Source organism: Gallinula chloropus (genome assembly GCF_964237585.1).
Source record: "Gallinula chloropus genome assembly, chromosome: 4".
NCBI classification, from domain to species: domain Eukaryota; kingdom Metazoa; phylum Chordata; class Aves; order Gruiformes; family Rallidae; genus Gallinula; species Gallinula chloropus.
The window spans coordinates 80022489-80035506 of record NC_140088.1 but is presented as its reverse complement, the minus strand read 5'-3'; the positions used below and the strand labels follow the sequence as shown (position 1 = coordinate 80035506).

Here is a 13018-nt window from a genome sequence, read left to right as displayed (position 1 = left end):
ATGGAGAGGTTGAAGCCTCGAGGCCCTGCGTCAGGAAGGAAAGGACTACAGCTCCCAGTGTGCAGCGCGACGCCCGCAACCCCGACCCACGCCCCTCACCAGTGGGTACTGAGGGGCAGGCTCGGGCTGGAGGCGGAACTCAGCGCAGAATGGGCGGGACGGGGCGGTGTCTCTGAGCGGAGCGGGACATGGCCGAGGTGGAGTCGCTGTCTCCCGCCACGGTGCCCGAGGGATCACCCAGCGCCGGGCCCCGGAGGACCCGCGCCGGCAGCGAGGGGTCGCGGCCCTTGGCCGGCGATACGTGGGAGCTGCTGGAAGAGGTGGAGATGCAGATCGGCGACGTGAGTGCCAGTGCGGCCGGCGGGCGGGCGGGCGGGCGGGCGGGCGGGGATCCCCTCACGGAGGACACCTGGGGAGAGCTGGGCGGGCGGCGGCGACCCTCAGCCCCTAACTAATCTGCCCTTCCTCCAGGCCGCCTTCTCGCTGGCGAAGATCCTGGAGGCAACGTCGGCCGTGTCGGCCCAGGTGGAGGAGCTCGCCACCAAGTGCTCGGAGAACGCCCGGTTCCTCAGAACATGGCGCGACCTGCTGAGAGAGGGGTACGAGTCCCTGAAGCCCAGCGGCTGACACTGCCCCGCTTGTGTCGGACTGGGATGCGGTTCTTCTTTTTTAAACGACTTTTTTTTAGGGGCTTCACGTGGACTTTTGTTTTCTCTCAGCCCGGAGTTCTTTCAGAGATAACTTGATGGCTCCTGTGGATGTTGTATATAAGTCACCGAGTTTGCTTAGGGAACCAGTTTTGACTTTGCTTGAGCTGCAACACGTCTAACCTCACACGTGAAATAGTCTCCCTTTGTTTTTCTTCCCCACTCCTCCCCCCGTGCTGATGTGGTGGATACAAAGTTAATGTCTGTGATATATCCCCAATTCGTTATCGGTAGGGAAGTGGTGTCCTGCAAAGAGGACACTATAGGCCCTCTTCTTTTTAGAGCTCTGGCCAGCACAAACGCTGCCAATTCTAGAGAAACTTCCTGATCTGGCTTCAGTTTTCCTATGCACGCTTTCTCTTCATGTTGAGGATGGGATCATACAGCAAGTTCTGGCTTATTTACGAGCTTTAGATATGCCCTGTATTCAAACCTTACTATTTTTAGCAATATTGCAATATATTCTATGAAACTAGAGTTCTTTGCAAGATGTTTGTTTGCCACAAGCAATTTTACAGTATATTTTATTGTAATAAAGTGCCTTATGGTGGACCATGTGTATCTGAATGGTAAAAGTTTAACAGCATTGTTTACCAATAGGGTGGATGATTTTGAACTATAAGTAAAAGCTTGAATTGGTTATAAAAGGATCTGTGAAATGTATTCTCCCATCTCTTGGGAGGCACAGTAGAGCTTTTTCAGTCTTAGGTCCTATTTTCTATCTTTGCCTTAAGCAGTTACTAGTTATTTAGTCTAGAGCTTTTGGTCTGAAAGATTGCTGATCTGTAGAAAATAGCTGTATTGAAACTCCTGTACCTTTACCCAGCGTAAGGTGAAAAAAGTAATGCTGAAATGCTATGGGAGGCTGCAGGAGAACATGGATGTACCATGATTTATTAGTCTGCCTTATTTTTACTGATTGAAGGACTTTTTAAAAGACAAAATGTAGTTTTCATATCAAAACAATAAAGATGTTACAAAAAATTCTGAAATAAGTTGTTCTTACTTTAATGTCATCTTTGTTTCTATGAGTAAATATAATCAATTTAAGCGAAGACCAGAAGTAAAGCTGAGGACAGGCATCCTTGCCTATCCCATCAAAAGAGGTTACAGTCATTGAGAAGACCCCTTAGAGTACATAAGCTCTCTTAAATTGATTCCTGGTTACCCCAGATAAAGACTATCCATGTGCAGGATTTCACTTAGCTGTTTTTTAACCCCACAAGCCAAAATGTTGCTGAGCAGCTTGTAAAAGTAGTAATTTTGTTCAGCAGGTAATCTTTTATTTCAATAAAACATACAGTAGTGGAAACAAGAGGCTTAACAATCTTCGATTTCAAGATAATCCAAAGTTCTGTAAACAGTTGAAGTGTGAGTCACTTTTCATATTCCACTTCTTAAGCTGTCAAGAAGTTAAGTGCAAACATTGGAAATGTCCTTAAACTTCATTTTTAAAAAGCTTCAAATCATCAATGCAGAAGAAACATTTCTTTTAACTTAAATGTGCTTCTGGGCTGTTGGACTGCAAACACAGTACCAAAAGAACTAGGGAAAATGCAGTTGTTCATAATGGAAAATATTCTCTTCAGTAAGCATATGTGAAAGAAATGCCTCTAAAGGATTGTTTCAGCTGGCTTTGTTGCTTGTCTTATTTACCCCCTAAAAGTGCTGAATGGCTGTGCTCTTTCAATTAGTTTCACTGTAACACATCCAATCAGATACACAACGTCACGACACCTATTAGGACTGACAGTCTTCTAATTGGCTGTCTCCCGTTATTCCACACACAGAGTTAGACATCTTCAGACTGAAATCTGTTCCAAGTCTGCAAGCTCTGGGGAGTGGTTTATGGTAGCTCATTAAGAAACCTGAAGAAAAGAGCAGCATCAAGACTTTGGGATACTCAGTCCAGTTTTTCCCAGGAAGGATGCACTTCTGAGGGGAGAAGTTTCCACCAGCTGTAGCTGGGGGATACTTAGTTGAGAAAAAAAGCTCTCTTTATTTTTTTCTTCCCCCAGTTTTGGTAGTGCTGACTTAGAGCCATCATTGCATTTTCAGGATTGTCTTTACATGAAAGAAATAGTTGATAAACTTTGACAGAGAATAAAATTTTCACTTGTTCGGCTGTGACAGATAGAATAAACTGGTCCAATTATGAGATTTAAATATTTTTCCTATAGGGCTGTTGCTTCCTAAAGATTGTAAGAGCTGATGTAGCCACCATAGAGCCAGTAAGAAATTTTGAGGAGAAAAAAAAATGAGGAAATCCATCAAGTCTTAAAAAAATTCAGTGACTGAAATGGGGAATTAAAAAAAAGGTGTTTTTGAAACATTCTGCTTTTAAGGTGAGATGTTTTAAATAACAATTCAGGGTTTTTTTTTTTTTCCACAATCCTGGCTTTTGAGAAGAAAAAAATGAAACAACTGACTTCCCATTCTGAGGGAATGGGTGCTGCGAGATGGTAAGATTGCTCTTGTGTCAGTTCTACCTGCAGACAGATACACTGCTCCCTCCTTGTCCTGCTTTGGTTCACGTCAGGCCAGGTGCCCTTTTTCTTCCTCGTTTTTCCTCATTGCTGTAAAGCAGTAAGCCCACAGATGTGAAGCTAACAGTGCAGATGTCACCATGAAGATTCAAAATGTATTTACGTGTATGAGTTTAGTCTTGTTGACTGTGTAGTCACTGAGGCATCAGAGGAGTCTGTACAAAGCACAGGCTTGGTTAGCTTTGGCGTGATTTCATGGATTGGCCACATCTCTACCCAAATGAAGGATGGACCGTATGTTTTCTGACTGCCTTTACCTCTTTTGGATCTTCTTTGTCTGTAATTATACCAAACCTGATGAATCATTTCTTTGAAAGGTCGTGTGGTCAAAGTGTAGAGAAGAGGATTCAAAGCACTATTTATTGGCAGTATAAAAATCACCACCCAAGAAGTTATGGTACCTTAGGGAGGGAAAAAGAAAGGAAGCTGTAACATCCATTCCAGCGTTTGTACCCGTTACTTACACAAGCACTTGCTGCCTGCACAGCTTCCTGGCAGGTGGAGTGATCATGCACTCCTAGGCTGAGTTCCTGTCACTTCACGTACTTGTCCTTCTCACTGCTATGCTCACAACTGCTCTCTTACCTCCCTCTGTTTCCAGAACTCCCTGCAAAACTGGACATTTTTTACTCTCCCAGCAGTGCCATTAATCTCTTTTACTTTTCTGTACCATAGCTCCTGATTTGCCCCAGCACATTTCTTCTGGCTGAGCCCCATTTTCTTGCATCAAAGCTTTTTGTCTCTGTTTTTCTCCTTATCTCTTCCTCTGATCTCTGTTCCCCTTCCTCTTCTCACAACTAGTCACATCCAATCCTAACCTGTCCTAAGGAACCTGCTTTGGCAGGGGGATTGGACGCAATGATCGCTTGAGGTATCTCCCAACTCCTACAATTCTGTGATTCTGTGGTTCTAATGATGACCATGATGTCCTGTCCTGTAAAGCAATAACCTGCAGTCCTTGCATCCCCTCAGAGACTGGTTTTCTCCTCTGCACCAGGACTTCTCCATTTTTCCCCCCACAAAAGGTATGGGATAAGTTCTCCTTAGTTCCTTCTTGCCCTGTTTGTAAGAATTTCTGTGTTCACACCAGCTTCCTTTCAAAGGTTTCCTACTCTTCTGCCTATCTCAGCATCTGAATGTGTCTTTCTAGCAGTCCCTTCTCATCCTTACTCTGTGGGAGATAAGTCAGCTTGTTACCTGGACAGGCAGAGAAGGGACAGGATTAATGTACTGAAAGATGTTACTGGTGTCCTTCTTTGCATTGTTTGATTTATATTGTGCAGGTTGGAGCTGTTCCAACCTACACAAAAAGCTTCATTCACTCCCAGCTTCTGTCTGTAGGACTTTGTTGCAATATCAATACAGTCTTACCCACACCCATCAGGTTTGCTACAGTTCTGGAAACAAACAGGTGCTTAGTTCAGAAGTTGTCACAGAGTATCCCCAAGGAAAACAAGTGCTAGCAAATAAGAGTTTAGAACTTCTTCAAAATTCAGACAGGTATCTGTGATGCCTTTAATTTTATGAGACAAGTAATTATTGTTCAACCTGGTTTTTCCAATGTAGAACACTCATTTGCTGAACCCAAGGTCTTCCTGTAGTTCAGCAAGATTTCTTCAACATTTCTTGACTCAGAATTAGGTCTGCTTCTACTTTTCATTATATTTTCTTTCAAATTTCTTAGGTGGTTTGACAACTTGATGAAGCATTTTAGAACAGTTAAAATAACTGAAAATATTTGCCACAATCAAGGTAACATTCAGATGTTTAAAATGTAAGGGGAAACTCAGAACAGGTAACTCCCAGCACTCCTGGTCAGCACGTAAGACAAAATCCTCTGAGATAAAAGGTTTTCTCACTGACATAATATTGTGATATATATCTATGTGTTGAGTCTGTATCTGCTATTGCTGATGGTACTGTTCATGTTCATGTAGTCTTTCTAACAGGGTTTGCAAGCCCTACATAAAGAGGATATTTTTCTGGCATGTACTGGTATTGCAAAGAGAAGGGGGAAAAATAAGGTGCGTTTCTTAATCTTTTAGGTTATGTTATTTTTACATGGGAATATATTCATAGCATAAAGAAGGTAAACAGAGCTTTATATAACTTAATGTTTTGAACTGTAAGTACCAGTTCATAAAAGAAAGTTATTTCAGGATAACAATTATATTGTTAAATCAAGATAGGAATCACTGTAAGGTCCTGAGCCACATTTAGGCAACAGAACCAGCAAAAGCCAGGAGATGAGAAAAGCCAGTGCAATTCAGCCTTGGTTTTCAAATACACTTTGTACATTTTATAGACTTGAATTTTGAGGTTTGTTTTGTTTTTTAACTGACTCAAAGATCACTAATCTTTGATGATTATAGTAATATAGTTTAACCCAGCAGTAAAACTATGTAGTTCCTTGTATTGCGTGTACATACACACAGACATAAACCAAAGTTCATTGTAGTAATATAGTTCAATATATTGAGGTCTTTCTCTTCTGAAACAGAAACAGAACTCTTCATACAGATACAGTTAAAATAACCTCACAAAACAAAGGATATACCTGGTATTTCTACTTGAAGTAAAGAAAGGAGTTTCAAAATAAAAATGGGTATCCAACACAGTGCATCAGTAAATACAATGAAGAAAAAACGTTTAGCAAGGATCATCTCTTTTTTGATATGATTCCGAATTTCAGTAGCTGTAATAGCTGTTTGGTGAACACTGTAGAACATGCTCCCATAGGAGAACACAATGATGATAAAAGCTGCCAAGTTTACACCTGTTTAAAGAAGTTAGAATTAGTTATAATTAAACAGCATAACAGCAATTCCACATCACCTATTTGCAGGCTGGACAGTAAAGGAAAACGTTTCACCTAAAGTACATACAACAGAATTAGGCAGCCAGAAGATCTGAGTCTGTCTTTACCTGAGCACTGAATTTCCACCTCCACTTAGGTATTTTTTTCATTCATCATCACCTGGTAAATGGCACCAAACTATGTAGTTCTCCTCTGGCCTTATCATCGCTCTACTGCCCTGACAAAGTCTATTAATTCATGAACCTAATAATCATTAAGTTCATTCTACTTTCTTAGCCCTTCATGCATTTTAAGGTATGTAAGTATCCATCTAATAGAATACAATATTCAGGCTGGAAACATTCTTGAAGTACTTATAGGAGCATCTAAATATGAAGTGTGAACATCACAGCAAAGCTATCTTATTTGTTTGAAAACTGAGTACATGTAGCAGCACAATCATACGAAAGAAGAAATGCAACTTACCTAAAAAAATGACAACAGAATAAATCTGACTTCCTGAACTTTCTGTTTGTTCTGAGTGAAGAGGAAAACAGACGCCGTTGGTGCCATAGTAGTTCCTGAAAAATTCCTTATTGCTCAGTGGGATAAAAGCAACAGCAAACCCAATTATCCAGATAAGAACCAAAATGGAAATTGTCCTGCATTTTCTGGGCTTCAAACACCTAAAAGGATAAACTATGCAGATGTATTTTTCCAAAGTCAGGTAAGTCAACAGTAAGACTGACACCTCTGTAGACAGAATAGCCAGCGATCCCACCAATTGACAATGAATACTGTCCATCCACAACTGAGCGTGCTTGTTGTATTCGCCGCGATATTTAAGATCAAAAGCTCCAATCACAAATAAATATATTCCCATCAGACAGTCAGCACCTGTGGGCACAGTGCTTAACATCATTATTTACACATCTGAATTTCCCATTCTCTGTGTATATGTAAACTGGAAAAACACATACACACATACATATGAGTACATATTTACAAGTTAGGTAATATATATCAATACGGTCAGTGTTATAGTTGGAATGCTGTTGTGAATTACAATTAAGACAGTATAATTCAGTTCTCTTCCTCTCTCTTTGCGTTTTGACAGCGGTCTTTCAAAACGCAATCGATTGCATTTGTGAAATGCTTGTAGGCTCTCCTGTGTGGAGGTGGGTACTTGAGACTACAGTGACTGTACTGCCAAATAGTTTGTCCATAAACCTGTCCAGCTTTTATGACAAAAATAAAGAAAAACCCTAATGCTTAATATGAGAGGGCTAGGAGAGATCGGGTTTTTTCACTTGCATAAATAACCTTTTGCTTCTGTGAAAAATAAAATCTCAAGCACAATGTTTACACAGGGAAACTGCTATTTACTCAAAAAGGCATAGTATAATTTGGGTTTATGGCCTTTGAAGAACTAGGAATTTTATTTTTCCTTGCTGAAGAAAGTATGAATTTGACATAACACCCACAGCATTAAAATCAAATGTGAAACCTTTGGAATTTATCAACTGGCCTATTGGTACAGAAAAAAAGCAGCATCTAATGGGACCTCCTGAAACATAAGGTACATGCATTTGGTATCGTCATTCACAGCAGCATTAAAAGTTCAGTTAATCCAGTGCTGGACATATGTCACTACATTATAACAACAAATGTCATACATGTTGCAAGCAGCCTAAACCAATATCCTTTTACGTATGGAGTACTCACAGCAGAGAGACATTATTGAGATGGCGTGGAGCTTATTCTCCGACCTGATGTAAGGCCTCATGCAGATAACAAAAATATTTCCAAAGCAGGTGATGGCAGACACAACCCAGACAAACACTCTCTGTATGATGCTAGCTAAAAGATTCTCAAGGGATGAAATCCCATCAGTATTGGGTTTACAGCTGCGCACATGAGGGGCATATCCACAATACTGGAATTTCTTAAAATATCTGGTTGTGAGAAAGAAAAACAGATAAGAGATGGTTCCAGCTTGGTTACCAGAATGTCAAAACTCAGAAAACATATTCTTAAAGAAGAAAAAAATAATTAAAACCTGTCAAATTTCACAACTCTTCATAAGCTGCTTTTCATACAGTTTTGTTTTTAATTATTCAGTATTCTGTAAACAGTAAGATTCAAAGCAAAAGAAAGCAAACTGGAATAATCTACTTACATGTGGGAAAGGTTTCTAAGGGGTCTGAACATTCTTCTCTGGATGTTTACAATTTCAATGCCTTCCAAGCTGCTGTAAACAATATACTCTCAATAAATGGCAATAGAAACTTGCTAGCAAAAGAACAAACTTTTTGAGCATTTAATTGTGTTTCTATGATTATATGTAACTAGAGGTGAACTCTAATTGCATCAAACTTGTCATCCCTTTTAAACTTGAACAGAAAGTTTGCATAAAAACTAAAGTGGAATGAAATGAACTGCAGCTACACTCGTTCTTCCAAAATCACAGAAGTGGCTCCTTCACTGCTCTCAGCAGTGCAATCTCTGATTAGCATGTTGCTTTTCCAAAGTATTGTTCTACTCATGTTCCTTCATCATCTCTGGGAAAATAATAGCTTGTTCCAAGAGTAATATTTTACATGCCTCTTATGTTCTTATCCTGGGGAGACAAACAAATCACTGCAGGAATTCAGTCTTCATTGTGTCAAGAGCAGCAGGAATCTGGGGCACAGAACATGGCATGTAAAGGAAAACGCTGACTTGGGACATATAGATGGGATTTCACCAAATTCCTTTATAATTCCTGTCTTTACCTATGCTAATGGTACCTGCTCATGACCTTAATAGCCCAAGTGGACCATGTGTAACCCTTAAGCCCTGTGAACGAATTGTGCAGGTTTAAACAAGGGTCACATTTATCTTGTTCTGTAATAGCAGAAAAGCCAATGTCCTCTATGCCGAATTTGTGATCTCTTTTTCTTGGAAAAATGTCCATTATGAAACTGGCATTTTCAGGAAAGAAAATGCTAGTAATCATTTGCCAGGCTCAAATTGTTGAGGATCATAAATAAGACTATATAATACTTCAAAGGCAGTATCTTATAAAACATATTCAGGATGATGTACTTCTTAAGGAAATGTGCACAATCACAGTGAAAATAGAACTAAAATATAAAAACTCAACACTTACAGGGATTTGAGTTTAATTAGAAAGTCAAACTGGTCTATTTGTATTTTCTTGATTGGGTTGTAAGAAAGATTCCTGTAAATACAACAGTGACATAATTAAATTTGTACATCATCCTTGCAGCTTGTTCTAAAAGTAAAGTCAAACTACATAAGCCATTTCCAGTCCTGTAGGAAAGATTTGTACAACTGCTAGTTACAACTGCAAGTGGTAACATTCAATTAGTGTTTTTCAGCTTGCTAAGCCAATGGAAAGAGTAGTGAGATGCTCCACAGACATCCTTTTGTCATGTACACACACACAGCCTGCCCTGCCCATCTTCCTCAACCTGCAGCTTAAAGGTTTTGACTATAGAAATACTTAGTTATTAAATATCCCAGGCTTGTTTTTTCAGGTAAAAGAAAACTGAACTAACTTCACGGAATTAGATATAAATGACAATTTATTTTGCTAGCTGCTAAAATCTGTTTTTTTCATAATCATTTGTGTGAGCTCAAGAAGAGACAGGCAATGGTATGTAAAAATCCACATTAGCATTAAATGCTATCACTCTGCACAAGAGTGCTGCTAGGTACATCCCCTTTTTCTTCTCCCTATGACTTTTCCTTATGTCTTCATTTTGACATTGTAGTTAAAATGTGCAAACTCAATAACTGCAGCTGTACATAGTTGGTTGCTCCAGCACATTGTGATGGATCCCAATGATGCTGGAAAAACACAAAAGTAAATTTTTCCTTTCCTTCCTCCTCTTGTCTGGAGAGGCCTTCAGATTTGTTACTAGTGTCTCTCACAGGTTATGTGAGAAAGATTGGGACTTCTCTGTAGCTGCATTTGAGAAGTTGCCTATATACATGTCATGGGAAGAAGAGAGGACGATTTTCTGGTGTTACAATATGTCATACTTTGGAACTCTCACAGGAAAAAGCAGTTGCAAACAAGACAGCTCTATGACATTCTTACATGCTTATGGATCTTTTTTTAGAGCCAAATCCTAAAATTTCCCATCAGAGTATTTATTTCTCAGGGTATAGCTAGTCTATCTCATTTTGCATATACATGAAATATACACATCTTTTACAAAATAATTCCAGGCAAAACGTTATACTGAATTACATTTGGTATGAGTGTATTTTAGGCAGAGCTTAAATGATGCACACAAACAAGGGTGCTCCTTTCTTCCCAGCACTGATAACTGAAAGCATCATATCAAATGAGTAATATACAGTTACACAGAACAACAACAACAAAAATATTATTATTATTATGAATAAAAATCCTTACAGTTGTGAAAGCTCCTTTAGATCCTTAAATATGTATGGAGGAAGGGATTCAATCTTGTTGCTAGCCAAATCTCTGCAGAAACAGCCACAGGTAGGATACAGTAAGTTCTTACTAGGATCAGTAATTTTACCAAACAGTTTTGCAATTTCAAGACACACAGTTTTATTCTAAGTGACAAATAGAATATTATTTATGACCTGGGTTATCAGAAGCTTGGACTATAAAAGAACGTTGTTAAAGCAAGGTGGAAAGCTAGATCCATAAGATCTCCCTGTCTGCTTAGTTCAGATATGCTGTTAGATACATAATTTACTATAATTTTATTGACATCAAAAAGAAAGTAAAAGCCCTTCACTTGGGTTGTAGGGACTTGGAAATAAATTAAACATATTGTTTCACGATGGGAATTCTTTCACATGATCTAGCAAGCATATTTTTCCCTCAATTCTTCTCTCAACCTTGCTCCTTATTTTCACTAAACATAAATCCTAATAACTGCGGACAGAAGAGAAAAGGTCACGTGCACCTAGACAGTGATGATGTAGGACTAATTAATGTCATTCTGTCCAGGGAACATAATGAACATTTGAGCAAACCCCCTGTTATTATTGATACAGGCTATCATCTATTTATTTCCTGTTAAATATATAGGAAAACCCCCTAAGGACGGATACTCTCTTCAGAGCATGTTATATGAAACAGAATTTATGATAAATGATATTGACAGTATGACTTGTTATACAAGTAAGAGAAAAAAATCAACTCACAATTCATCTAACATCTGGAGAGAAGAAAAGCTGTTTTCAATTAAAGAGCTGATTTTATTTCGTCTCAACACCCTGAAAGAATAAAACAAGCGTATGTTGTTACTTCTTGACATTGATCTGGTTTTGGAGAAAAGTCTTTATAAACTTTAAAAATTCCCTCTTATCTGCATCTTCAAATATTTGTCCAATTCAACTAACAAGCTAATCAGATCTACTATTTTACCTTTTGCTAAATCTTTTGTTGTCTAGACATGCGTGTATTTGTGCATATATGTGTATGTATATATACACACACCCTCCCCCATACCCCACCCCCACATAGGAGGCTATTTTAAAGTGACTGAAGACAGGCATATGGCTGTGCAAGTCTTCCTTCACCCTAAATGAATCACATGGATTTTAACAGCAAAGAGAAAGCCAAGAGTGAAGGTACCACGGGAAAGTTAGAAATTGAAAGCGACAGGTACCGTGGAGCATAATAATCCAGCAAAAGGTTGAAGGGATTTTCTGAAGATGATTACAACATCACTGAAGAAACCTTGGGGAAATTTCAGAAATTGCTGAGCCAGCCAACCAACCAATAAACTGCTTTAAAATGAAGAGTCAAGCTTGCTGCTTTTTATTGTAAGATTTTCCCTGCCTAGAACATTTCTAAATCAAACTAGCAATTGTATCACTTCATATAGTTGCATATATCAATGCTGAACTTCGCTATAAACAGTGGTTATTGTGTAGAGTGCTCATTTAAGACCAAGCATTTTAATTTAATCTCCTTCAGATCTAAATAACCATGATACTCAGGAAGTTTTTATATTAGCTGTGATGAATCAGTTGACTACTGTTCAGCACCAGCATATCTCACTCTGGCTGGTTAGCATACCCTATTACTTACAGTACAGTTAAAGTGTTGCAGGAGATGAAGGTGACATTTCTTACATGACGGATATGGTTGCCTTCAAGGTCTCTGGGGTATAAAAACAAAACATCAATCACTGAAAATAAATTGAGGCACCATTTATTCTAAGGTAATTAAAGAAAAATACTGCCAGAAATTCATGACTGCACAAAAAGAGTGGGAAACAGACATCTAATTTTCCACCCTCCTAGTTGATGACTTCAGGTCATCAACCCTGCAGTGACCCAGCAAGCACTCTGTAAAGAGCCAGTGCACCATTAAAAAAAGTGGCGTGGAAGCACCATACAAAGACAACAAAATCATAATTTATAGTGAAATAAGCTGGACTTACAACCAGTTTAGTCTTGGCATATATTGGCACAGAGGTTTATCAGGCAAACGAGCAAGAGAATTATTCATCATCTCTCTGGAAAAAAAAATTAAAAAAGGAAAAAATCATAAAACTCACTATATTTGCAAAAAATAATATAGAAAAAAATTCACATCTCTTCTGTCTGCACTTTGGAAATAAAAGAGACTCAAAACTTGATTAATTTATCATACCCTTGGAGATATTACTGTTTTCTTAAATGTCTACATAGTTTCCCTATGGCATTCTGCGGGGCAGTGTTTTATCCTTAACCTGTTGATTACTAGGTAAAAGAAAGATGTTCTCTTCACTGCTTTTTATCCAAACCACAGCAAATAAATGCAAATATTTTGACTATTCTGTCATAGCACCTGAATTCTGTTGGTGAAAGAGGAAGGGAGAGATGGCAGGAGGTTTCCCTCTGGGCTGCAGGGGAAGGGGGTCCCTTGCATTTGGCTCTGGAGAGGGCAGCGGCAGGTTGTGGACAGGTTTCAGGGAGGGAGGCTG

General features: G+C 39.1%; 2 protein-coding genes across 2 annotated transcripts in view; one reads left to right on the top strand and one right to left on the bottom strand.

Annotated features, from left to right (window-relative positions):
- The first annotated feature begins 30 nt into the window (after positions 1 to 30).
- Positions 31 to 1675, top strand: LOC311190775 (renal cancer differentiation gene 1 protein). Its single transcript, XM_084262796.1, has 2 exons — positions 31 to 341; positions 472 to 1675. Exons 1-2 carry the CDS (start codon positions 189 to 191, stop codon positions 625 to 627), a joined length of 309 nt encoding a protein of 102 aa, XP_084118922.1. The 5' UTR covers positions 31 to 188; the 3' UTR covers positions 628 to 1675.
- Positions 1676 to 3352: 1677 nt separating this feature from the next.
- The window catches only part of RXFP1 (relaxin family peptide receptor 1), a gene marked incomplete at both ends in the record, with an annotated part of 46455 nt that continues 36789 nt past the window's right edge, over positions 3353 to 13018 (bottom strand). The window contains 10 exons of the mRNA XM_084263721.1: positions 3353 to 3654; positions 5811 to 6029; positions 6537 to 6947; positions 7776 to 8005; positions 8230 to 8301; positions 9202 to 9273; positions 10480 to 10551; positions 11247 to 11318; positions 12139 to 12210; positions 12494 to 12568. Coding sequence (XP_084119847.1) covers positions 3353 to 3654; positions 5811 to 6029; positions 6537 to 6947; positions 7776 to 8005; positions 8230 to 8301; positions 9202 to 9273; positions 10480 to 10551; positions 11247 to 11318; positions 12139 to 12210; positions 12494 to 12568 — 1597 coding nt within the window. The remainder of the gene's footprint in view (positions 3655 to 5810; positions 6030 to 6536; positions 6948 to 7775; positions 8006 to 8229; positions 8302 to 9201; positions 9274 to 10479; positions 10552 to 11246; positions 11319 to 12138; positions 12211 to 12493; positions 12569 to 13018) is intronic.